The 27,106-nt window shown below is 35.2% G+C and overlaps 2 protein-coding genes across 2 annotated transcripts; both read right to left on the bottom strand.

The window, feature by feature from the left end:
• Positions 1 to 217: 217 nt before the first annotated feature.
• LOC149408167 (uncharacterized protein At4g04980-like) lies at positions 218 to 7,051 on the bottom strand. Its single transcript, XM_089624233.1, has 8 exons — positions 6,914 to 7,051; positions 6,699 to 6,794; positions 6,454 to 6,583; positions 1,973 to 2,627; positions 1,648 to 1,813; positions 1,411 to 1,575; positions 1,126 to 1,308; positions 218 to 352 (listed from the first exon to the last, which is right to left on the bottom strand). Exons 1-8 carry the CDS (start codon positions 6,995 to 6,997, stop codon positions 218 to 220), a joined length of 1,614 nt encoding a protein of 537 aa, XP_089480359.1. The 5' UTR covers positions 6,998 to 7,051.
• A 2,672-nt stretch (positions 7,052 to 9,723) lies between these two features.
• LOC149408166 (NDR1/HIN1-like protein 13) lies at positions 9,724 to 11,026 on the bottom strand. The gene is made up of 2 exons (XM_089624225.1): positions 10,793 to 11,026; positions 9,724 to 10,233 (listed from the first exon to the last, which is right to left on the bottom strand). Exons 1-2 carry the CDS (start codon positions 11,024 to 11,026, stop codon positions 9,757 to 9,759), a joined length of 711 nt encoding a protein of 236 aa, XP_089480351.1. The 3' UTR covers positions 9,724 to 9,756.
• Positions 11,027 to 27,106: the final 16,080 nt, after the last annotated feature.

Raw genomic sequence — 27,106 nt, 5'->3', positions numbered from 1 at the left:
ATATGTATGAGTACGTATGACAATATTAAAAGTTTGTCTTGTGCGTTTTATGGTTTATAAAAAAGTAAATGTCATTAATAATATTTTCAATTGATATTCATGAATACATATTTCACTCAGATTTATTTCATAATTAATAAGGTGTAATATATAGCACGCACATACGTATTAGGTCAAAATTATAAATACATGGGGCCTCATGAATGGGAATACATATTTAGTGATCAGTCTGTATTTGAAGCGCTAACTCACGGGTTAACAAATCGGCTCGCTCGTCTTGTCCACCGGCGAAGCTATACACTCGGAATGCAAACTGAAACGCCCTCCAAAGCATCTTTGTACTTTTCCTTTCCTACACCCATTTTCAAACACTAATATATTGCGCAAATACATTATTAAATTTTATAGCTATATGATATATATATATATATATATATATATATATATATATATATAGCTTCATCATACAAGTATGTATAAAACACGTACACATAATAAATCACATCAAACTATAAAATCGTAAAGCTTCAAACTTTGTTATTAAATAATAAGAACTAACATCTATGACAGTTTTTTTTTTTTTTTTTTATATTAGTTCTATCTTTATAATTTAAAATAATATAAGGTACATATTTATTAGCTTTCCTTATTTTTCGCATCTTCGTTGCGGTTTCATGGTTATATTTTAGTTCGTATTATTTGTATTTACTTTAGATTTTGTAAGTTCACATTCCAATTTGTATTTTTTTTATACATTGTTCTCTACGTTATATGAAAACTCAAATTTTGTCACATAACTAGTTTTTTATAAATTTGACGTAAATAACCATAAAATTTTATTAAAAAATAAAAAAAAAATATTAATAGTTGTAAATATTCGTTAATAATTGTATATAATCATCCTATTTCAAGAGACATAAATGTAATGTTAAAAGCGTCAAAATAATGTCATGTCACTATAATGACTATTTACTTAATTTTCCAAATTTTGCTGGATTAGTTAGTCAATTATAACATGCGTTAAATCCATATAAAAAAACCCTAATTGACTAACTATAGTGACATAATGACTATAATGACTAAGCGTCAAAATAATGTCATGTCACTATAATGACTATTCACTACGTCAAAAAGTATATGTTTCCAAATCCTGACCTTAAGCGTCAATTCCATGCAGCTAGAAGAGACATCGACCATTGATTCCTTGATCCGATCCAAAATGCTGAAGTCAAACGTGATGTTATGGGTTTTGAACCGCTTTGAATCGTCATCCTTGGTTCTTTCCAATGCATCTATTTCGCTCTTGATCTATGTATCATATTACATATATAGAAAGTTAGCTTTTAGTTCACGACATAATGAAGAAAAAGTAGGATATTTTTATCTTCAAGTGTTCTCAGGGTTTTATACCTTGGTAAAGAGAGACTCAACCTTGTCAAGAAGTTGGGTTAAAGGAGGAACAACTTTCCAGTCTTTTAGCGTATTAACCATCTCTTCCAGTTTCAAGTGCAATGCTGTTGCAGTCCTCAGAGATTCAAGCTTCTTTGTGGGAAAGCCCTCGAACCTTGCAAGCACCTACAAATATATAGCGCTATAGTACGTCCAAAATAACAATCAAGAATAAGCTATCGTTTCTTATATTAGTACCTGAGTCTCATCGGTAAGTTTCTCCAGATGTTGTTCAACAAATTTATGGAACTTGACAAGCTCGGACATGTCCTCATTTCGGAAGGAGATTATGGCGGTCTTGACCTCCAACACGGTTTTGGAGTGCTTCTCTACATCTTTCTCAATCTGCTGGAAATAAGCAGACCTATAAACAAATCACTCGTTCAGAAATTATGATGTAAAAGGTACAATTCAGTAGAAAATTTCGAAGTTCTCAGAAATTTCAAAATGTTGTTATTGCTACAGTTTTTAACAAGAGCATAAACTGTACTAATATAAATTCATGAATTATGGAAAAGAATACCTTTTAGTCATCTCAGCTAGGGCATCGGCCATTCCTTGCCTCCCTCCGGTGGACCCCGCTCCGACATTAGTCTTCTTTCCATAATTACCATTTACACCCGAATTATTAGCAGACCCTTCAACTTTTCCCTTCAGAGCTCTGTACAAGCTTCCCATATGAGACGATCTCTTCAGCTTCGTCGCCGCTTTCTTCGGCCGCAACACTCTCGCCGCCCCGATCGGCGGCGGAGGAGGCGGTGGCGACGCAAATCCTTTCATCACCGGCGGAGGGACCGGTGGCGGCGGCAGAGGAGGTTGAGCCTTTTGAGGCGGCGCCGCAACTGCCGGAGTTTCTCCGCCGGAACCGCTTGTCTTGCGTTTGGGGGGAGACAAGTCGAGGGAGAAGAGGTTTTTGATTCCGACGGGCTTGAGGGTTTGGACAGCCTTGAGCCTGAATGGCAAGAGAAGCGACGAATAGGGCTCCATGGTGGTGCTTGGAGAAGGGCAGGTCTTGAGCCTTTTCGAGTCCGAATACGATTCGAGCAGTGCGTCTCCGATTGTTGACCCTCGGATTGTCTCAGAGCTGTTTCCGTTCCTCTCGTCCTCTTCCTCCATAGCATCAAATATTTGTCTTGCCACACGTGTCGCGTGCTCAAGCTTCGCCATCACTTTTCCTCCTTTTTTGCATTAGGGTATAATTGATATAAGTTTTGTGATAAGATTATTTTTTATATCACTCTTTAGTTAATTTAATTTACAACGGGACCTGATGGAATTTTTTTTTAATAAAATAAAACTATGATTACAATCTTAAAATGAGCAAGTGCAATGGTTATATGCAACGAATTTTTTAAAAGTCTTGGTGTATTAACAGTGTGTTTAAAAATAGTAAGAGGGCTTTTTTGTATGAAGAGAGAACTTTATAATTAGCTTGGATAGAGAATGTTAAGTTTACATCCATATTAGGTATATTATCATTACTGTTATCGTATCGGCACCTCAATTTCAGGGGTAAACCGCTTATCGGAGAGGAAACCGAATGGTATTCAGATAAAAAAAAAAATGAAATCGGTATGGACAGAAAGCCGCTTACCGTAGAAGAAATCGACAAAAAAATGTAAGAAATCGAGGGGTATTTAGACAAATATTTTGCAAAAAGAAACATTTTTCATAGTTCAAACTTCATACTTCATATCATATTCATAATCAAATCATCATATTCAACTCAAGAACATCATTCATCATCATTAAACATCATAAGAATTCATAGCATCTCAAGAACATCCACTCAAAACATCATAATCATCATATTAATCATCAAATCATCATCTACAACATAAAAAAAATAAAAAAATAAAAATAAAAACTCAAATTCGGATTAAAAATCAACATTTTAATTCAGATTAAACCTAAAAATACATAGAAAACCATACAAACCAAACAATAAACTCATATTCATTGCTCAAACCCTTGAAATCGTGGATTAAAGAAACAAATTATCAAAAAAATGAAAAAACCCCAAAATTTGAGAAACCCCTGAAACTTATCTACCGAAAACCAAAGAAAGTTGACAGAAAAAGCTGCGACAAACGAAAATCACCGAAAAGCATCGAAAACCATAGGAAACCACCGAAACCAACCGGTAAATTGGAACAAAAAACAGTAATTAGAGCACCGATACCGATCCTCTTCGGTAAGACGGTTTCCGGTCGAATTTCACGGTAAGTCAATCCTTGACTTCAAGACGACTCTGCTAGAATTTATTCATGCTCTAAAAAATTCTAACATATCAAAAATATTATAGACAACTTCACTACTTAAAAGCAAAGCAAATATACTCAAACACCATTATGAGAAAGCCCAAACTACAAACACAAAAGGAATTAGATCATAATATAAGTAAAATTGAATTTTTTTTTTTTCGAAACTAACCAAAAGCCTAATTATGACAAACGTATTGTCGTGCCTCATAGATACATCAACAAATCCGGAATTCGTTGGGCACTAATACATTTGTCCAAATTATGTTTTTTTATTTTAGAAAATGGATAATACCAAAACTACGAGCATTTAAAAAATTTTGGATCAAAATCTATTAATTGCATATTATTACAAAATTATGATTACCCATTTTGTTTAATTATGTTTTAACCTTATTTTTCTTTTCCCTCTCTATTACCATTTAATTTCATTTACCTCTCCCATTAAAACAAAATCGTGGTGAATAAAACAAACAAAAAAAAAATCCAAGATGTTAATTTGCAATAATTCAAATCATATAAAATTTACAAAAAATCTTAGATTTATTGACATCTGTTATTTTATTGACAAATGTGTCAATAAATCTTTAAAGAAAAATCACATATTATATCAAGATTTATTGACATCCATTAATTTATAATTAACAAATATGTCAATAAATCTTCCAAGAAATTTCCAGATTCTTTAAAGATTTATCGACATCTAAGAATATTTTTCAGAATAATTTGTTTAAACACCTCAAAATCCAATTATTAACATCATATACCACTTCATTTCGAATAAAAATTAATATAATGTAAATCCATAGAAAATAAACATTACCAAAAAAATTGATGAGCCAAATTAACATGAAGAACAAATAAATATGAAGAACTAAAATGAACCCTTAAGAACCAGAGAGAGAGAGAGAGAGAGAGAGAGAGAGAGAGAGAGAGAGAGATGATGATGATGAATGCTATTTTAGTGCTAAAAAAGGTATATCTCTTCGTGATCATAGTCTTGGAATAAAAAAAATACAATTAATGGATTGTGGTAAAAAAATTTATAAAATGGTCATTGTTATGATAATATCTGTTTGGGAAAAATCTTCGAATTTTACTAATATTTAGGTCTAAATTTTCAAAGACAAACTAGAAGTAATTAGACCCAAATATAATAACCAATCAAGTATTTATTTCAAAATCCTACTTGATTTGTGATTCTAAGTATATTCCTCGGCTTTGTAAAAGTTTAAGACTTGAGTGGTGTGGTGAAAATAAGTAAAATGAATTTGAAGTACAGAAAATTACGGCGTGATGTTTTCGGAAACATACACTTAAATAGTTACTCTTTTTTTTCGCGGAAAAATACTTTATGTTAGGTTTCAATTGCACCGTTAAAAAAAAAATCAGCTAAGTTTGACGGAAATACACGTGGGGGCCTCAAACTAAACCCGATTTAATAATTTTTTCTTCAAATTAAGATAAATATAATAAATTAATTAAAAATGACTTTTATATTATACTTAAGCATTGATGATATTATAAAAACAATTTAATATTTATTTCTTAATATTAATCAAGCATTAATAATATATATTTTTTAGAAAAATACTTAATTCATTTTTTTAATATTATAAGCGTTTTTTATATCAAAAATATTTATTATCAATAAAATATATTACTGATTTAATATTTATTTCTAAAAATTAATCAAACATTAATAATATCAATTTAAAAAAAATTCTTAATTAACTTTTTTAATATTAAAATGATATTATTAATGTTTAATTAATTTTAAGAAAAAAATATTAAATCTTATTTAATCTGAAGCTGCCACTTGTATTTATGAAAACGTAATTGAATTTATTTAATGGAGCAACCGAAATCCTACATTAAGTATTTTTATCGCAAAGAAAATAAGTATATAAATGCATGTTTATGAAAATATCAAGCAGTTATGATACTATTTCCTCTTTCAAGTAATGTCTCTAAGATTAAATAGCGAATATCTTTACTATACCTCTCAAGTTGAAAACTTTCACGAGCATGAGAAATATACTTGGAGTCATAAAATCAAGCTTAAAAAGAGGACTTTAAAATAAATACCTCGATTGAGTTATTGTGTACGAGCTTAGTAGTGTTTTGTAGTTTGGGCCTCGTATTTTTTTTTTTCTTTCCCTTTCTTTTCTTTTCCAAATAAGCTGGAAAGGAACTCATTAGTTGCTTAATAGTTATGGTTGTTAAATCTTTATTCCTTCAATGTTGGCAAAATTAAGCTAAAATTGAATTTATAACAGCGGATTTTTCTCCATGAGCTTGAACTCCTAACAACACCTTCCAGGGATTTAAAAAATAAATAAATAAATAAAAAATAAACACCTTTCAGGAAATGGTATTAATGTAAATAAGAAGAAACAAATTATAAGAATATAAATTGGTACAATATATATATTAGGGGACTGAAAGCAAAATCATTCTTGAATTTTTTTCAACTCGCTAAAGACTCTAGACACTTTGACTCTACAAAAAGATGGACAAACACTAATATGATAAAACCCAATTAGAAAAATACAAAACATTAATAATTTTGCCCTAAATACAATTACTCAAATCAAATTTATATTTCAAGTGCTCGATTTTATGCTTTGTATTAAAATCTCTTTAGTATAATCATAATTATACTTTTTTTTCATTCTTTTATCCTACTAAATAATTAAATGTAGCTTAGTAAAAATAATAGTGAAGTGCAGAAATTCAGTACCAAGTTGGTCCAATACGACGACGTTGTCTAACGAGTCTTCTGAATCCTGTCGCGGATTGTTTATCAACACGTAGTTCTTGGCCCATGTATCTCCAACGCATTTCAATGCATTGTACAGAAGAACAAGTCCCTAATATTAATCAGAGGGAAAAAAAAAAGTTCCTAATATCATACCATTTTTGTATCATAAATTTGTTTTAATTAGTTTAAGTTTTAAATAACAGCAGATTAAAATGCTTATGAACCTGTTCTATTGATATTTTTTCAGTTTCTCGTGCCATGTTACGAGAAACCACTTTGGGGTAGAGATTGTGGAGATCCTCAACAGTTCCCATAACCAACTACAATATATATATATATATATATATATATATATATATATATATATATATATAATTAAACCGTAAGAAAATGAACAAATGTATCTATTTTTATTAAATTGGCCCTTAATAATAATTACCTCTTGGATTGGGCTAGAGCCATCACAAGGTGGAAGATCAATGACATCTCTGAATGTTAAAATCTTCTTCCGAAGCTCTATCATCAATATAAAATTTTCAGTCCATCGACTAGAATTCTCCGTCGATACACCTGAGCTTCTTCCCTGAAAAAATAAGACAAGAAATTATTAAAATACAGACACGGATCAATGCACACACCAAATCAATGATCACTATGATATATTCAGATCGTACCTGAAATCGGCTCGAACTGCAACGGGAAAACAATGGTACCACGTCAAATAAACTGGTTGCCATGTCTCTCTGGTAAAATATCTAAATAAGGCTCGGAAGAGTACGTGAAGAACTAAATACTACCAATAGAGAGAAGTAATTCGCGCAAACACAAAAAAATAAATTATAATATATATGTTTTGGATAAATCTTATTTTAGATAAATGAAATTAAACCACGAGGCAAAAAGTTGGCCGTACGTGGTGGCTGTTGCTTTGGTGGCGCGGCGGGTCTTTGAAAGGAGAAACCGCTTGAGCTACCGGGTTGCCCGGCAAGTTTCGTTTGCTACACATTTTATTTACTTTATAATTGCTCAGTTTGTTCATCTTCCTTTGAAATCGGAACACTCTTTGGTGAAGAGATTGCCATGTGTATAAATATTTTAGTTACAAATGATGTATGTAGACATAGTAACCATATCTTTACTAACACTCTTACATATATAGGATTGTACACGCGTAATTAAGGTTTGGCCGTGTTTACGTTGTATAATTCATAACAGAAATTAGCCTTCTTTTCTTTTTTCTTTATTGTTTGTTAAACTCTCTATGAATGTTTTATAAAATATATGAAGTTTAATTTCTTTTAGCATGCCCTATTTTTTGGTGTACCCTAAATCGAAGCTTTTCTCGAACTGCAACACCGAAGAAAGAACACAAACTATTAAATCGTACGGAGTATGATGATGCGTATAGAAAAATGACAACACTATTAAATTGTATTTGATTAGCTAACAATTTACCCTTTTGGGTTATTGGACTTTTGTAGCTATGTGAAAACACTGACCTTCAAAGCCCGAATCCAAACCGGAGTTGGAATAAGATTTTCTAATTGATCAAATCTTTGAATCACTCGCTTTTTTATTTATTTATTTATTTAGGAATAGATTGTGTTATTAATACATGTTCATGAAAACCGCAAAATCAAACAACCATATCATTTAAGTCAAACGTTAATTTTATTTTTTTATTAAATCTCCTATCAAAACCCTAGTAATATATACTAGGTTCTAGATTAATCTACAACATGGGGATTTATGATGCATGACAAATCGGACTACAATTTATGAAAAGTTGGGATCACCATGACAAAAATGGACGTTAAAATAGTGTTTTCTTATTGAAATCGACATAACAAAAAGGACTCAGTACTTTTCTCTAAGTTCAAGTTATTTTAGCCGAATTCGATTTGGCCCTCAAAATGACATTTTTATATTTTGGAATTTTGTTTCCAATTTCAGTTCTTTCTTTTTTTTTTAATTCGTCTTGATTTTGCGTGTTTTGGCTTCGGTTTCATATGGTAAGACCTTTCATATTTTTTCGGATTTGGTTTGTAAAAAATTTCAAGGTCTCTTATATGAGTTCACTCATTTCCACTCAAATTACTCACGATATGTTTGATTCACGTTTATTTATAAAGTACGTGATCTTTAGAATATCACGCCATACCAACTCAACCTCTATTACATATAAATAAGTGGCAATGAATAAGATATATGTACTGGCAGTCACAATCACATAACTAATATTTACGCATAGACTCTCAAAAACACAAAATATGCAACCAGACTCATAAAGGTAAGATATCTTTTTTATAGGATCCCTAGACTCGATACATTGCTAGGGTTTTGGAAGAGAACCTCTTAAAAAAAAAAACTGTGCAAAATACTTGGCGCGGTACATATTGTTTTCCAAGATGTTTAGAAGATGATGAAAGACATCTTGAAATAATATTTTAAGTATTAATACAACAGTTGTAACCAAGTATTAATAATATGCATTAACCATGAAAATATGAGCAATTCTAAACTTTGTAACTTTGCTTTAGTGGACGTGGTTATTGCTGCGAAGCTTAATCTATATGGTTTTGCCCGTAAAAGGAGACCATGTGTACTCATCACCCTTAATCCGAAGCAAACTTCTAAAGCTCTCTCTAGAAAATACTTTTGCTTATTATTTTTTTTATTGTAGTCTGGTTGTAGATTCTGGTATGGTTTTGGCTCGCAAGAGTATAACAATTGGTTTAGTATTCTTCTCTTCCAACTTTTATCCTAGCTAGGAAGTATTTGCTCGCCGTTTTCTCATTTCCGTCTTCATCTCGGTTTAATATTTTATTTGGGTATTCTAGTTGTTTAATACTTTATATCTCCTTTTTGTTTACTATTTTATTCGAATTAATTTTGCAAATTTTTTTATTTTAATTCTCAATACGTGCGAATTGTCTTTACACTAAATTCCAGCCAAGAAAAATTTGACGGCTTATTAAAAGAGAAATTAAGTCAATAGTCCAGTAACCTACTTTTTTTTTTTTAAATTGTTCAAGTTTTATTTTATTAAGAAGCAGACGAAGTTAATTAAATTATATGTTCAATTATAAATACGTGGTTATTAAATATCAAGTCAATTTATAAAAGGATTAGATAAAAGAAATTTACAAGTATGAAACTAATAAACCTATGATCTAATTCCTATCAGACACTTATTTTCCTCTCCTCGTCATACTTCATAATAGAACACATATTCTCAGCTACATATACATAAAGTCAAGGTCAAGACCTTAATTAAGATGATCAGAACTGGACATTGTAGGTATACTTAGTGGACAAGATGTTGACCTTCTTGTCCGGCTGAAGATTGTCAACGACGAGCGAGCAGTTGACCAAGACGACGACCTGGCGGAGGGGCAGATTGCCGAGGACGACGCTGACGGGGACGCGGACCCTGACGAGAAGCGGGATCCGCGCGCTGTCGCGGCTGTCGAGGAGGGCTTGTTGGAGGCCGGCCCCGAAGTCGGAGTCGCCGGAAAGAGTCACAGTCATGAGGGTGACGTTGTTGACGGGCTGGTGGAAGGCCGGGAGAGAGCCGGAGCAGAGCTCGGCGTCGGAGTAGGAGACAGCGACGCGGCTGTCTTTGCCGTAAACGAAGCCGATGTTGTCGTTCGGGTTCGTGGCCTTCACGACCACCACGAACTGCGCCTCCACCGACAGTGTGTCCGCCGTCACGTTGAACTTGTTCACCCCGAAGTGCTCCACACCGTACGAAGGCACCTACGTCCATGCATGGAAATGGAATGACATCTTTTTCTATAACTTTTATCACGCTTTTTTTTTTTTTTAATGCACCCAAATATATTTTGGACTACCATCCTAATTTTTGTTTTTCATACGGTGATTAGTTTGTCTATGTGTGAATTATGTGCTCGTGTTATTGAAAAAGAACTCGAGCAAAACGAAAAAGTAAGAACCTATCATATCCACCTAGTATTGGCCGTATAGTTTTTAATTTGTTGTTAGATAGTTATCACATAGATAGATAGGTGTCTGCACTCCATTAAAAGAAATCCCCCATAAGAATAATAAATAAAAAAACTAACAAATTTGGTGCCAAGTAAAAATGTAGGGGCTAATTAGGCCTAAATTTGTCAGGGTGGAAAATGAGACTATACATCATACAGTTGCGATAAAAAATACCAAGAGAAAAATTATTACGAAGCCTAGAAATTAATGACCAGCATAGCGCTTAGGTTTTGATTTTAATTATCATAAAGTAAATGCATAAAATAATAATTTGCTTTGAATGTTTTATTTAAATGAAAAAGAAAATCACCTGGGGACGATAAACAGTGTAGAGGAAGAAGGTGAGGGCGGCTGCGGCGAAGACGAGGACAAAGAGGATGCAATAACAGCAGCCGATGCAGCGGAAGCAGAATCCGGTGGATGACTTTTCCGCTTTGGAATTATATCTCGGAATGTTTCTCCGGTACGGCGGCGGCCGGAGCCCCTGCGAGAACATCTCGTAGTTGCTGCTCTGGTGGCCGTACGGTGGGCCTGGTGGGTCCATTTTTCTAATTTTGAGATTACTAGTCAAAGAAAGAGAAGAAGAAAAGAGAGTGCTTTGGTTGGTTGGTTTTGTTTTATAGGGTGAGTTTATTATTTGGTCGCCCACTTGTTGAGGGCTCCGTTGAATCTGTGTGGATGTGGAGAGAGAGAGAGAGAGAGAGAGAGAGAGGCATGCCAGGTTTTTTGGGAGGGACGTGGGGTATAATAAATGTTATTATTGTTGTGTTTCTATTTCGGGCTTTTTTTTTTATGTTCCCTATGTATGTAATATTTTTTTGGGAAAATAACATATTTATACTCTGTGTTTTAGTGAAATGTCGAGTTTAACCCTCGATTTTCAAAAATGTCGATTTCATACCCTCTGTTTAACTAAAATGACGAAATTATACCCTCTGTTTAACTAAAATGACGAAATTATACACTGAAATAGACAACAGTGTCACGAATATTCTTTTTATTGATTTTTCATTGACGTTGACTATAATATTTATATATAAACACCAATTATCTTTATTCATTCGCGCCATATATGTAATTTATTTAAAAACTAAAAGATAAACAACAGTCTCTTAATCGTGAAGAACACAGAAAGAGGCAAAGGGGTAAACATCGATAGTTGATAGTCATCAAAATCGCATATTCGAACAGAGAATCCAGGATTTAGAGTTACAATTCGAACACGGAATGAAGTCATTTCTTAGAAAGTATGAGTTTTATTATTTAATTTCAATTTTATTTCAAAATTGAGAATTTGGAAGTCAGGGTGCTGATTTAGATTTGATTCGATTTTTCTTATATAAGAGTTAATATCAATGAAAGGGAGATTTGTGACGCTGTTATTCATTTCATGGTATAATTTCATCATTTTAGTTAAACAGAGGGTATAATTTCGTCATTTTAGTTAAACAGAGGGTATGATCTCGACATTTTTGAAAACCGAGGGTTAAACTTGACATTTCACTAAAACACAGGATATAAATGTGTTATTTTCCCTATTTTTTTTTTTTAAAGACCTATGTATATAATCGTTGCTAGATATCTACGCTTGTACTATATATTACCGACATAATTACGCTTGCAAAGGTTAAAATTTTCTTATACAAATTATCCTTTTAAAATAATTGATAAGAAAAAATAGCCAAAGATTTTTCACTATTAATTTTTATATTTTTTAAAGTTTATTTATAAAAGTTTATATAGCTTTTCAGCTGGAACACATTAGTTTTACTCGAGACAAAACTAAAATATACTAAGCCAATAAATATTAACTTTTTAAATACTACACAAATAATTTATTTTCCATACAAAACACTATGTCAGGCTCATCCTGGTGATTGGAAGAAAATGGAATTTCCATTTTTAATAAAGTGTATTCTGTTTTTTTTATTGAAAGTGACACTTCCGATAAGCAGTTTGGTGTCTTCCATTGCTTAACGGAAGTTGAATTTCTGTTAAGCTTTAAGGAAATTTGGATTTTCGTTAATTTAATTAAAAAATAAAATTTAACTGGTAAATGAAATGGACTAAACTGTTAAAATTTTAAAAGAATGTACTAATATGTAAACAGAATTTCATCTTTATTAATAACTTTTTTAAAAAATGTAAAAACATTACAACAAAATTATGAGTAAAACATTACAATATGACTATATTTCATTAATAGATATGTTTTGAAAGTTTATATTAAAATTATCAACAAGCTCAATGTTTAAAATGTTTCTTGAGAACGTTGTTCGTATTGACACCAATCTTTATAAACGGTGAGTGCCTCGACCATTTTGGGTTTCAAAATCTGCCTAAATGCGACCCGAGCTACTAAATGCGGACTCGGACGACAAAGTTTACACCGGGATCGAATGTATGTATCGGGCCATCTTGAACAAGATCGAAAACATGTTCTCGTGTTGACGCCACCACGCCAACAAGTTGAGGTCGTATTGGTTCATGGAGACAAATTGTGGAGAGGTATATAGTGCGATCTCGTCGTGTTCAAACGTCTCTGTGTAGATGTGGGATGTGGTGACGATCTTGGAGATGTAGTTCTGCCTCGAGCAAAACGAGCTATATCTCAGAACATTCATTTGCTTGTTGATGAGTGTAGAGTGGACTCGGCTCGGGACAAGTTGGAATCTGTCGCTAGTAATACCTAACATGATCATGTGCCTCGTAATCTTGTCCAGTATGACATTTTAAATACTGTAGAAATGTCAAATAACCCCCAAATTTCATTCGGGGGTCTAGAATGCATGCAAAACCATATAAGTAATGAATTTTTGAAGCTCCCCATATTTATAAAAAATTTCCCTCATAGATTTGATGCATGGTTGAAAAAAATTCAAAATGATTGCAATCGTGAAGATGTTCGACAATTTTCATAATACTATGTATCACTAAATAACATGTGGGTGTGTAAACGACGGACAATGCATATGTTTCATCGAAAAAAAAACATGAAGAAAATGAGTAAAACAGTTAGCCATTGCGATGTCTATTTCGGTTATGTCATGGCCTCCTAGTATGTTCCTGTATTCACGTGTAATCTCTACATATCTATCGGCCAAAAGCGAATTCGACATACATATCTTACCATTTTATTCACAACTCAAACTTTCTTCTCTATCAAAGTCTCAAATACTCTCGAATTCTCTACACAAATCTCTTCATATAAATTATATAGTTAAGTTTATAATTTTTTTTATTATATAATTAAGTTTATATTCTACATTTTGTTATATAATATTTTAGTTTATATCATTTGTATTATATAGTTAAGTTTATAAAATGTTTATAATATAATTAAGTTTATATTCTAATTTTTGTTTTCTAGATTAATTTATGTCATTTGTATTAAATAGTTAAGTTTATAAATTTTTTTATCATATAGTTAAGTTTATATTATAATTTTTGTTATATAGTTTAGTTTATATAATTTGTATTATACAGTTAAGTTTATAATTTTTTTTATTATATAATTAAGTTTGTATTCTAATTTTTGTTATATAGTTTAGTTTATGTAATTTGTTTTATATAATTAAATTTTCATAAATTTTTCAATATATAATTAAGTCATACAAATATATATTATAGTTTTAATTATAATTTATATTATATATTTAACTAAATATTACAAATTATAGTTTATAAATACATATCATGTCCTGTTTGGCGAGTCATCATCTCTCGGTGGTTCTCATCGAGGTTCCCGTGAATTGCGTCGAAGTTCTAGTCGCACTCTCATGCCGTCGTAATCACAACAACAAGATGCGCAGTACGAATAAGTTCAACAACCATCTCCACCAAACTAATTTCCACAAAACTGGCTAAACCTTTCTCAAATTCCCAACTACGAAAATACCGAATACCAACGACCACAATGGCATCCTCCAAATGTCCCTCAAGAATTAGCCCGATTCGCGATCTCTCCTTATCAACCAGACTACCACAATTTCTTTCAGAACAACTTCCACTTGCTCCTCGTCCAATTCACGAACAGTATTATACATAACATGCTGCTCCTCGTCCAATTCATGACGAACCTTCTAGCTCCCACCAGCATCCACCCGAAGCCCTTACCTCATATATCAAGAACAACTTCGTAGATTTCAAGACCAACAACACGAGTCACCTCATCCACCACGAACCACCTCCTCCACCACCTCAACATGAGTCACCTCATCTACATGAAGCTCCCAAAGAACAAGAAAACCCACAACCTCAACAACCGAAGTAGAAAATAAAATCACGTTCCAAAATGTGGAAACACTTCCAAGAGATCGTCGATGACGAAGGAAAGAAGGGTCTATGTAGCAAATGCGGGAAGCTTATCACAGCCGACTCTTCCTCTCATGGTACTTCCTCAGTGCGCCACCACTACAAGATGTGCATTCTGAAGGGATCTTCTTCATCTCAAGTAAATACCCACGATTCCGTTGAGTTTAGAAAAGAACTTGTTAAGTACATTGTTTTAACCGACCAATCATTATCTCACGTAGAAAGCGAAGGTTTTGATAGATTTGTGCATTATCTAGTTCTTGATATTAACATTATTAAAAGAAAAACTCTTCGAAAGAAAATTTTAAAAATCTTTTAGAAGAGAAAGATACACTTAGAGTCTGCTTCATGTCTGCTCGGTTTAACGTAGAGCTCACTTCTGATATATGGTCGGGAAATGTCAAAATGGAATACATGTCCGTTGTAGATATTAACATAGATGAGGCTTGGAATGTAAACAAGAAGATCATAGCCTTTAAAATAATATAGGGTAGTGATACAACAGATGCCATGCTAGGTATCCTTCTAGGTGTTATAGAAGAGTGGAACTTTTTTGAGAGAATCATAAAAAACTCGATAATGCCACCAACAACGACGCCATAGTGAGAGCTTTACGCCTTAAGATACCCAATCAAGACTCTCTTTTACGGCATAGGTGTGCTACCCATATCATAAACCTTATAGTGAATGTCGAGTTTAGGAATTTCGGACGAGTATATTAGTAAGATTAGAGAAGCCACAGCTTGGATAAATAGTTCAAACCAGAGGGTAGTCGAGAGAACCTTCCACACCGATAACAGGATTGGGTAATGGTGTGACATATGTTTATGTCACACAAAAGATTTTGCGTGAAATTACTCGCCTGACATCATCCTGGGCATGGGTCGGCACTTATCAGAAGGAAGGCCTTCCGTGTGTAGTCAATAGCCTCACGAAATTTCCGTGGCGGCAAGAATTCCGAGGCATGTCGGAAGTGGCGGCAAGAACTCTGAGGCATGTCGGAAGTGGCAGGGTCCTGTCATGGGTTATAGAAGGTGTTCTTTCCATTGGAGGAGAGAAGCATTGTGAAGTTGGATAAGAACTTGAAGCAACCGCTCTTTGCAATTTTTTTTAATTTTTTAATTAATCTCAATCGTTAGATCACCAATGGTTTAAATCAGGACGGTTGAAAAAAAAATTGACCGTTGGACCTCCGAATTTACAAGAAATATTAAATTTTAACCCATTTATCCCAAATATTTTGTCACCAATCTAGATCTACAAAAGGGGAAGAGAAATTGATGCATAATCGCGATATGGCAAGAGAACAATTGTGGGTTAGAAATCTTACTCTCTCTCTCTCTCTCTCTCTCTCTCTCTCTCTCTCTCTCTCTCTCTCTCTCTCTCTCTCTCTCTCTCTCTCTCTCTCCGCCTTGACGAATTTCGATGGATTTCGATTATCTCTAACAAACATGCATGGAATTAATTTGTAAACCAATTTTTTTTTTTCATTTTAAACTCTAACATAGAAGAAAATATTGAATTTCAACAGAACCTATAAAAAAATCGGCAGAATTAATCAGAATTAATTTAAATTAATGAAATATCGACTCTGTTTTGTAACACGGACTACAAAAGTAGTCGTTGATTCTGTTAATTTAAATTAATTTTGATTCATTCTGATGTTACAATGATATTCGGTCATTGAAAGTCACCGAAAATAATATTAAGTCATTGTAATTAATCAAAATTAATTTGAATTAAGAGCAACATCGACTCGTTTTGTAGTAATTCTTGCATAAAAAGTCATTTTTTCGTAACTCGAATTAATTCTGATGAATTCCGTAAATTTTGATGAAATTCAATATTTTCATCGATGATATTTTCATCAATGATAGAGTTAAAAATAAAAAATATAAAAATTCCTCATATGTTTGTCGCAGATTGTCAGAGTTCGTCGGAATCCGTTAGAGTTTGTTGGAGTTTGTCTGAGTCTTTTAAGGCCGAGAGAGAGAGAGAGAGAGAGAGAGAGAGAGAAGAAGAAGAAGAAGAAGAAGAAGAAGAAGAAGAAGAAGAAGAAGAAGAAATTAAGTTTAAATGGTGTAAGGGGTATGAGTTTTTGAAAAATGGGCAAAAGTCTACTTTTCATATACTTCTTGAATAAGAAGCCCATTAGTGATATATCTCTAAACATTAGGTGTAGTTTAAAAATTTCTTGATCAATATGGAACATATTGGAAATGGAAAAGAATTTATTAGAGTATAAATCTCATATATCAACTATTTTTCTCTAAAAATTATTTTCAAGAGTTGTGATGTAGTGGGGTAGGCTGAAAAAGAAAAACAAGCGTAAAATAAAGGGGATAAATCTATAGATCTATTGATTCACTCGCGAATGCTATATTATAGCGTCTTAAGACATATTGATTCAAGGAATATTAGGAATTAGGCATCTAAAACTCGTCGATTCAAAATGGAGAATTTAAGGAGAAAAGAGAGAACACTCTCAATAGGTTTTTTTTTTCATTCATCATAATCTTCTCAACATAAAACAAGTCATCATGATTATGGTGCATCTCTAGACCTTTCACAACCCAAAACTGAAGACATTAAATAGAAAATTAAAGCTTCTTAACATACATTAATACAACGAATTAAAAACAAATAAAATAAAAAATTGAACAAAAACGGACATAACACAAAATGATATTTTTGTGGTCTTAAACGTCAGGCTTTAACTTATACCACTCGACCCATTTGCTTAACGCTGGGTCCTCTTTAGCATTCCATTTCCAATACTAAAAACACTAATTTTATGTCTATTTTTGTTGTGGAAATCTCAAGTTTGCAAAAACATTGCCCATGTTTGACAGAATGCGTCTCGAATTCGGTGCATCTTCAGACAATGTGGAAGGAGGATGATAGTCTTGATGAACTCTGGAGATCAAAATACCACATCAAACAAAAAGTAAACATTAGTGAAGTCACATCATAAGCTTCATCAGCTTGATTAATCGTTGGAGTGAGAGCTATCTTCACATATTCATCTTTTTGTTCTCTGTTTTCCCATTCTTCTACGTCGCTCCCATCGAATATTGGATTACTCAATGGCTTGGGAATTATTTCATCTTCTTCATCACTTTCATCATATATTACTTCACCGAATGACTCAAAAGAATATTCATCCTCTTCACCAGTCATTTCGAACATGTATGACATGGGGTCATCATCAACTAAACCAGCAAAAGTTTGCATGATTCGCGGTTGTCTTTGGCTCTGATATCAACAGATTTAGTAAGGTGAGCTGAAAAAGAAAAAAAAAACTTAGAGCAAAAGTAATTTGGTGGAATAATTTACTCATTAGCAAACTTGGTATAAATAGTGCTAGGGTTACAAACTTGTTATAAATGTCATAAACAGGATTGACAGGCTAAATATAAATAACTAAATATAGTGTAACTAATCGATTCAGCAAATAAACTAATTATTACTAGTTTATTCTATACTTATATTTACAATATTCTGACTCCCCCTCAAGTTGGCGCAGAGATGTCTATCATGTGCAACTTGCAGAGAAACTCTTCAAACTTTGTTATGTAAAGGCCTTTTGTAAGCACATCTGCGAGCTGTTCTATTAGTGGAAATGAATGGCGTGTTGATTTATCCTTTCTCAAGTTTTTCCTTTATAAAGTGCAAGTCAATCTCCACGTGTTTGGTGCGATCATGTTGAACCGGATTATGAGCAATGCTGATTGCAAATTTGCTGTTCAGTAGATCTTCGTAGAAGAGTTTATCTCCATTTTAAGCTATTCCAAAACATGTTTCAGCCATATCCCTTCACATCCTTGTGCCATTGCTCTAAACTCAGCCTATGTACTACTTCGTGATACAACATGTTGTTTCTTGCTTCTCCATGTCACCAAATTTCAACACACAAATGTACAATAAGTTGAAGTAGATCGGCGATCATCTACACTTTCACCCCAGTATACAGCATGTAGATGCTCTTCGGAAGGATCGTGCATGTGCTGGCTTACAAGTTTCACAACATAAGCAATGTCGGGTCGAGTGCGCCAAGTAAATCAGTTTTCCAACTAATTTTTTATACCTAGGTTTGTTGCCTGGAACTTTGTCTTCAGTTTTGCTGAACTTGTGGTTGGGATCGATTAGAGTTCAAGCAAGCTTGCAACCGAGGAGACCGGTTTTGGCTAGTAGGTCTAGTACACACTTTCCCTGAGAGATTACTAGTCCTTTGAAAGATCTTGCCACCTCCATTCCTAGGAAATATTTGAGATTTCCTAGGTATTTTGATATCGAATTGTTGAGCAAGAAACGCCTTTAACCTTGACAATTCTGCCTCGTCATTTCCTTTCATGACTATATCGTCAACGTACATGATTAAGATAGTCATTTTACCTCCAGGGAAGTGTTTGTAGAACATGGTGGTTAGACTGAGCTTGTTTGTAGTCTTGATCTTTCATGGATCTAGTGAACCCTTCTGAACCAAGACCACGAAGACTGTTTGAGTCGTATAAAGCTTTCTTCAACCTACACACTTTGGGTGGTAGTCCTTTAGTAAGAGGATCCGCAATCATGGAGTTTGTTCCGATGTGCTCGATAGACAACTTTCTACTCTAAATTCTTTCTTTCACAACGAAGAACATGATGTCGATGTGCTTCGACTTCGTAGGGCTCCTGTTGTTGTTGGAGTATAGTATGGTAGATTTATTGTCACAAAATAACTGCAGTGGTCTTTCAATACCATATACTATACGCAGTTCGGTGACAAAATTTTGCAACCATATCTCCTGATTGGACGCCTCATAACAACCTACAAATTATTCTGCCATGGTGGAAGACATTATAAGAGACTGTTTAGTACTTTACCAGGAGATAGCACATACAACCAACTAATAAACATAGCCTGATGTAGATTTCATACTGTCTTGGCCTCCAGCAAAATCAGAGTTAGTATACCCAACGATCTCGATCTGTTCTGACCTCCGATATGTGAGAGTGTAGTCTTTTGTTCTTTGTACGTACCGTCGGACCCTTTTAGCTTCTTTCCAATGGTCCATACCTAGGTTGCTTAAGCATCTACCCAACATTCATGTAATGTATGCAATTTCTGGACGCGTACAAACCTGTATTGGCTTTGATGCCTACAAGAAGAGTAGTAGTTATTGCTTAAATGCATTTGATGTAATAAAGTCTCCCGAAGACTCTTGCTTGTAACTGCTGAATAATTAATTCAGAGTTGAAACTTTCATTCATTCTTCTTTGTTTGTTTGAAGCTTTATGATAAACCTTAGTCTTTAGTCCTTAAACAACCTAACAACAAATGAAGAGTTAAATACAGATTTGCATGAACAAACTCTTCATGGTTTGCTTAAAAATGTATATTCAAAATCTAGGGATCAAAGGACTATTGATCTCAGTATGATTGTTAGGAGAACCTATGATGTCTGGTTATGAGACATAGAGAGTTGGAGACTCTATAGTTCTTCCTAAGTATCTTCTGAAGATACTGAATTGAACAATGCACTTCTAGAGACAATGTAGGAACAAACCATTTAACATCTTCTATCTCAAAGTCACTATGTATGAATTGCATCGTGCTTACCTCAATCCTGAAATGAGATATGTCACTTCATAGCTTTCATACTCTCACTGATAAAGTCAGAGTTCTAGATTTACTATGTGATATAGACAAGACCTATTGATGAAGTACTAAGTTATGAAGATTTCATGAACAACTTTGCGAAGATCTCATAGATATGAAATTCATGTACAAGATTGCTGAAATGCAATGTATATCACTTCATGCTTTGTTCCTTGGAATGTGAATAAATGAACTGGCCAGTGTCCAAATTGAGTCATGACTCTTTTGGATGAATCAATGTGACTTGTTAGCTCCTCATCAATACATTGTTTCTGACTTATTCACAAGTGACAAAGGAGTTGAGGAAATAACAACTAGAAGGGTAAAATGATAATATTATAAATCTCATCTAGTTGATGATATTCATAAAGGGTAAATATAGATAATATTCAATAGATCCACTCATCACAATTAAGTAAATTTTGAGTATAAAATATATTCATTTGAACCAAGAGATTTTCAGTGTCAACTCTTTAGTGGAGTCAGTTGACATTAAGCTAGAACTTGGAAAAGGTTTGTAAACTTTTGTGTCCAAGCATGCAAGCTCAAGCTTTGTTCATTTGGATCCATGAGGTCACTACCACAAGTCATTAGCGTAGGATTAGTTAAACTAGTAGCTAAGTCAAAACAAGTTCAAGTGTTGAACTAGACGAATTTTACGAAAATTGTCTAAATGATAATTTTATCGATAAGGACAAAAGATGGTATAAGTAAATAAGATATTGGACATTATCATATGATGATAATGTGAATTAATTCACAAGGCCATGAAAAGGATTTGGGGCCTTGAGGATTGAATTTCATTTTGAATTAATTCCTTTTTTACCCCCTGGACTCGTACCTCGATTTCATTTCACCCCCTGGACTCAGGATTGTTGCAGAACTAATCTCAGAACTTAGACACGTGTTACAACTTGCCACTTCCGTCAGTATTTGGACGTTAAATTATAACGGTTTGATGATGTGGCATGATTTTAAAGGCTTTATTGGTGGAATTATAATTTTACCCCTGACTTAGTTTATTTGAAGTGAAAAAGAAATTGAAAACAAAAATCTAAATGAAATAAGCTTGAATAATAAATAGAAGAAAGAACTTAAATCTCAAATCTCAAATCAAAACTCAATCACGATTTGGGCTGAACCCTAGATCGCGAAAAAAAACCTTCTTCCCGAAACAAAACCCTAATCCAAGCTTATTTCTCTGATGTTCGTCAATGGCGTCGTCTTCCACGAGTAATTTCTCTGACGTAGTCGACGATGGCCATTCCGATGACAAGCAGAGGCCGCGGTGTCGATGCAAGATGGCGTGTGTTCTGCGGACGGCGTGGAAAGGTGATCATCCTGGTCGGCGTTTTTATGGGTGTTCAAGATACAAGGTAATTCATATTTTCCCTATTCTCGTCTTCGTTGTTTTTTTGAGTTACTGATTTCGTGTCCTTATTTTGTTAGCAGAGTCCTGACGATAGATGTTGTGGTATATTGATTTGGGTTGATCCTGAGATGTGTAAAAGGTCAGTTCAAATAATTCCTGGTTTACTTAAAAGGATTAACAATCTTGAAGCTGCTTTGAAACAAGTTGAAGTGTCAAAGAATGATGTTTATTGTGAACTTGTCACCCAAAAAAAGTGCTTGAGTTTTTTCACCCAAAGCCAGTACATCATCCAAAAAAAAGGATTTAATTGTCTTTACATCCAGTCTCCAAATAAAGTTCTTGGTAGAAGGCAGAAACGCCTGGGTGGGGCCCGGTTCATTCGAGGACTCCGCTGCAATACGAAAGGTTATGAGTAATGACCATATACAAAGCACAGAATTGGGTTAAAGAGTGGTTGAGTTTACCCTTAACGGTGCTTGTTGGGCCGGTTGTTGAGTTGATTGGCTCGTACTAGCTGCTTGTTGTGTGGGTTGTTGAGTTGATTGGCTTGATCCACTACCACGTCCACGTCCACGTCCCCTTCCACGGCCACGTAGGTGTGCATCCCTAGCTTGACGTTGTTGTTGTCTCTACAATATCAAGAAATGTAACCACATTTATAGACTTTTATAATCTGCCAACAGAGTTACCAACATGTGTACAATCTTACCAAAATTTCTTATTGTCTTCTAAAACATGTAGTGAGGTTGTGGCCATACTTTCCACAACCAGAACATTTGATTGTGACATGTTTCCTGGTCATTCTATTCCCACGTGGTGGTACAACCTCATCGTGCTCGAGTCGTCTTAGTTTTTTTGGTCTTCCTGGTCCTACTCTGTTGGGAGACATTCGCATAGGTGTCTTTCCTGTCTCGGGCCACTGCTCCACGGGATTAATTGCACAGATTTTGTGCTTGTAGATATTCATGTATGTTGACTTCTTGTAGCATTCACTAATGTAGTTCTCTGGTTGCTCGTCCCTTTGCCAAATGCACTGAATTGCATGAGAACAAGGAATACCTGACAAATTTAAGGATTAATAACATGAATAATATCAGTGCAATAAATAGTTCAAGGTCGTGACAATTACCTGACAACTGAAAGCGACCACAAGAGCATGTCTTCAATGCCAAGTCAATTCTATACATGCGACCATGCAGATTTGTAACTTGATACAATGAATCCCCACACCATTCTGCAATGTTTTCAGCACTCAAGGTCTTGTTCTTCTCTATGATTTTGAAGATTCTAGGTCCTACGTCCCCATGCCACTTCTCCACAGCGAGGCGTTGTTTGGTCATCCTCTTCATTAAGTACATCCTAATCCTCTCTAGTATAGACAATATGGGTCTTTGTCGAGCTAGTAAAATAGCCCTGTTACCATTGAAACACTCACAGAGGTTGTTAACCAGTATATCACATCTTGAGGTAGTTCTGAAGTTGGCTCTTGCCCAATGCACTGGATTCTTCTGACACAACCAGTTGTAGGCTTCCTCATCCTCATCCTTGATTAAGTTCATCTCTTGGTGAAACTTCTCCACAGAATACTGCTTGGCTGCGACCATGACCTTGTGTTTCAAGAACTGTCCCTTAAACACCTAACCAAATTTTACAAACAAACAAGAAACTCTTAACTTCTTATGCAAGCTACTGAAATCATATTTGAAAATTGAAAGTGTTAGAAGTTACTTTACCCGAGTGAAATTACTTTGCAAGTGACGAGCACAATGCCTATGCTCAGCTTGCACAGAACCCTCCTCCCACATGCCATTGAGTGCCTCTATCAACCCTTTTGTTTGTCTGTTATGAAAGTCCAATGGTATCCATTGTAGATGTTGATGTCATCTCTCAAATAATTTAGAAACCACGCCCAAGACTCTTTACACTCTGACTCCACAACAGCAAAGGCCACAGGGAACATGCCATTAATAGGATCAATTCCTACGGCCGTGAGAAGTTGCCCACTATGGTGTCCCTTGATGTGGCAACCATCCAACCCAATAACTGCCCTACAGCCACTACTACAAAAAGGGCTATTTGCATCGCCCCTATTGCGTCACTGCTATTTTTAAGCGACGCAATTGCTCTTTTTCTTGTCAAAATATGATGTGGCGTGGTCACAATTCGCCACGTGTAATTAATCGGGCGTCGTTTTGTAAAAAAGCGACGCTAGATTGGCGGGATTAAATTAAGCGTCGCTTATTAAATAAGTGACGCTAGAAAGTTCACAAAGTCCAATTATATGGTGACATGTGGCGGGGGTCACTTTTTTACCTATTGCGTCGCTTGATAAACGAGTGACGCCCTGCCTATTGCGTCGCTTTTTATGTATTGCGTCGCTCAATAAACGAGTGACGCCCCCCATCTATTGCGTCACTCAATAAATGAGTGACGCTCGACTTATTGCGTCGCTTTTAAATCTATGCATCACTTTTGATCTATTGCGTCACTTTTTATCATCTAGGGTGTCACTTTTAAATTGAGCGACACACGATTCCATGTATAAAATCCGAACTTAGCGAATTCAACCACACTTCTTCTTCTTCTTCTTCTTCTTCTTCTTCTTCTTCTTATTCACTTCTTCACTCATTTTTCTTACGAGACCACCCAAGGTTTTTCGTCACTTTCAAACCCACGATTTTCAACCTTGGTTTCCTTTACTCGGTCTTGGAAGGTTCGTCCAGTACTCACGATTTTGACCATCATTGTTTCCGTCGAACGTATGTTTGTGGTCATTTATATAATTGGTTTTTTTTAAACTAACATTTTTATGAGGTTTCGGCCTAATTTTAGGTTTCGATTATAATGCATATTTTCTTGTGGTTTCAAGATTTTTACTCGGCGTTGACTTCCTCGACCGCCTTTAGCCACTCCGACCATGTCTCCATGCTTACAGCCGAGCCTCTCATCCCGGTAAGTTATTTTGAAATTCTAATTTAATTATTTTTATTTGTGGTTTTAAGTTTTTCGAATTTTACTTTTGGAGGGCATGAGATTTGAATTTTAAAATTTGAATCTCGCGCTCAAAGTAATTTTTTTTAAAAATAAATTATCTATTGCGTCGCTTGATAAAATTTACTTCTGGACCTGTTTTCCTATCTGACAATCACCACAGATTTTTCCTTCAACACTCTTAAGATCAGAGAGCTGGACAATATCCTTCTCAGAGACAATCTTGTGCATGATTCTGAGATTTAGATGACCGAGTTTTTGGCGCCATAGCTTAGCTTCATCTGCCTTGAACAAGAGACACTTGGTGACTTGAGAGTCCTTGACCGGGGACCACATGTAACAGTCGTCTGGAGTCCTGGTCCCTTTCATAAGCTCGTCATGTTCCTTATTTATCACAACACACTCATCATGAGTAAAATTAACACATAAGTTCAAGTCACAAAGTTGGCTAATGCTAATAAGATTAGCAGTGAGGCCTTCAACCAACAAAGCCTCTGTTAAGCAAGACAAACCAGGATAATTAAGTTGACCTTTTCCAATAATCTTGGCCTTCACTCCATCACCAAAAGTAACATGACAGTTAGAGTAAGGTTTTATGTTGGATAAAAAGGTTTGGTCACCTATCATGTGTCGAGAACAACCACTGTCAAAGTACCAATCGTTACCAGTGAAGGCATGCTGAGAGGTGTAAGCAATGTCGACGCGATATGACTTATTTTTCACTCTCCATTCCATACGAGATGAGGGGGAACGACTTGGTTGAGCTTGCCTATGGGATGATTGATGCCGACGAAGATTCCTCCCATATAGACGATAACAAAATGGCCGAATATGACCCCTACGTCCACAGTGATGGCAGACCCAACGAGGTCTGTTGACAAGAGACATGGTTGGTCTATAAGGATGTTGCTGATGCTGATTCTGGAACTTGTCACGACCAGATGTCTGAGACATATTTCGCGGCATCTGGGCAGCAGACTTTTGAGGGACAAAAGTAGTCTGAGACGTGGAAGCACCGTGAGTATACCCAAGCCCCTTCATGTTCTTTGCAGGCTTTCCAACAGCAGACTTTTGAGGGACAAAAGTAGTCTGAGACGTGGAAGCACCGTGAGTATACCCAAGCCCCTTCATGTTCTTTGCAGGCTTTCCAACTGTGAGAATTTTATCAAGGCTGTCGGTGCCGGAGTTCAGCATCCTGACTGATTTAGTCATCTGATCCAGCTCTCCATTCAGCCGACTGACTTCCTTCTTTAGATCCACAATCGTCTCTAGTAGCCTTGCCTTGTCTTCAGTCAGAGTGAGAATAAGAGCACTCTGTTTGTCGAGAATCTGAGACTCCTCAACCCATTTGGTGTGCAAGGTATTGTATGCGTCATTCATGACATCGTCAGATAGTTCTCCATCTAGAACAAATTTCTGAGAGCATTCACCAAATTTATCAGTAGACTCATGAGCAGTAAAGGCCACAAAATTACTTATCTTATCAGAGTCGCTATCTTCATCCGAAAAGGTAGCGTTGTACCCCTTTTCCTGTTTCTTGAGGAAGTTGGGACACTCCTTTTGAATATGTCCGAAACCTTCACATTCGTGGCACTGAATGCCTTTGCCTTTACCAGGTCGTTCACCGCTATCACTGTTCCTGTGAGGGTTGGCATCCTTCTGGAATCTTTGTTGAAACTTGTCCTTAACATCTTGTGAGACATTCTTTCCATTCATCTGGTTGAATCTCTTCATGACCCTGCTATAATTTCTTGCAAGCATAGCTATAGTATCGTCAATGTCACTATCAGAATCTGAGTATACCTGATCCTTTTGTTCATGAATAGAGCCTTTTAGGGCCACCCCTTTGTGTTTCTTCTCTGTCTTGGGCAGGGAGAGCTCAAATGTCATGAGAGACCCCATAAGTTCATCAAACTTCAAGGTTTTGAGGTCATGGACTTCTTCAATAGCCGTGATCTTCATTTTGAATCTGGGACTCAAAGCTCTCAGAGTTTTCCGAACAAGATCTTCGTCGGTCATGGGTTTCCCAAGAGAGTAGGATTCATTGGCAAGGTCTCGGATGCGAATGTTGAATTCAGCAACATATTCATCCTCAAGCATAGTAAGGGCTTCAAAATTGGTTGTAAGGTATTGAAGCTTCTGCTCACGGACCTTTGTGGTACCCTCATACGCAACAACAAGGATTTCCCAGGCCTCTTTGGCACTATTGCATGTATTTATCAACCTGAAAACATTTGTATCAACCCCATTAAATATAGCATTTAGAGCACGTGAGTTACCAAGGGCCGCCTCCTCTTCAGCAAGAG

The sequence above is a fragment of the Urtica dioica genome, chromosome 1 (assembly GCF_054948205.1).
Source record: "Urtica dioica subsp. dioica isolate 48M chromosome 1, U.dioica_male_clone48M_v1_H2, whole genome shotgun sequence".
Taxonomy (NCBI): domain Eukaryota; kingdom Viridiplantae; phylum Streptophyta; class Magnoliopsida; order Rosales; family Urticaceae; genus Urtica; species Urtica dioica.
This window is presented reverse-complemented; position numbering and strand designations above follow the sequence as displayed.

Excerpts from the sequence above, each read along its gene's own strand:
- LOC149408167 (XM_089624233.1), bottom strand. The coding sequence starts at position 6,997 with ATGATAGAGCTTCGGAAGAAGATTTTAACATTCAGAGATGTCATTGAT. Across the intron at positions 1,576-1,647 it reads AACTTACCGATGAGACTCAG|GTGCTTGCAAGGTTCGAGGG; the intron begins GTACTAATATAA and ends ATATATTTGTAG. Across the intron at positions 1,309-1,410 it reads TTGAGTCTCTCTTTACCAAG|ATCAAGAGCGAAATAGATGC; the intron begins GTATAAAACCCT and ends TATGATACATAG.
- LOC149408166 (XM_089624225.1), bottom strand. The coding sequence starts at position 11,026 with ATGGACCCACCAGGCCCACCGTACGGCCACCAGAGCAGCAACTACGAG. Across the intron at positions 10,234-10,792 it reads ACACTGTTTATCGTCCCCAG|GTGCCTTCGTACGGTGTGGA; the intron begins GTGATTTTCTTT and ends GCATGGACGTAG.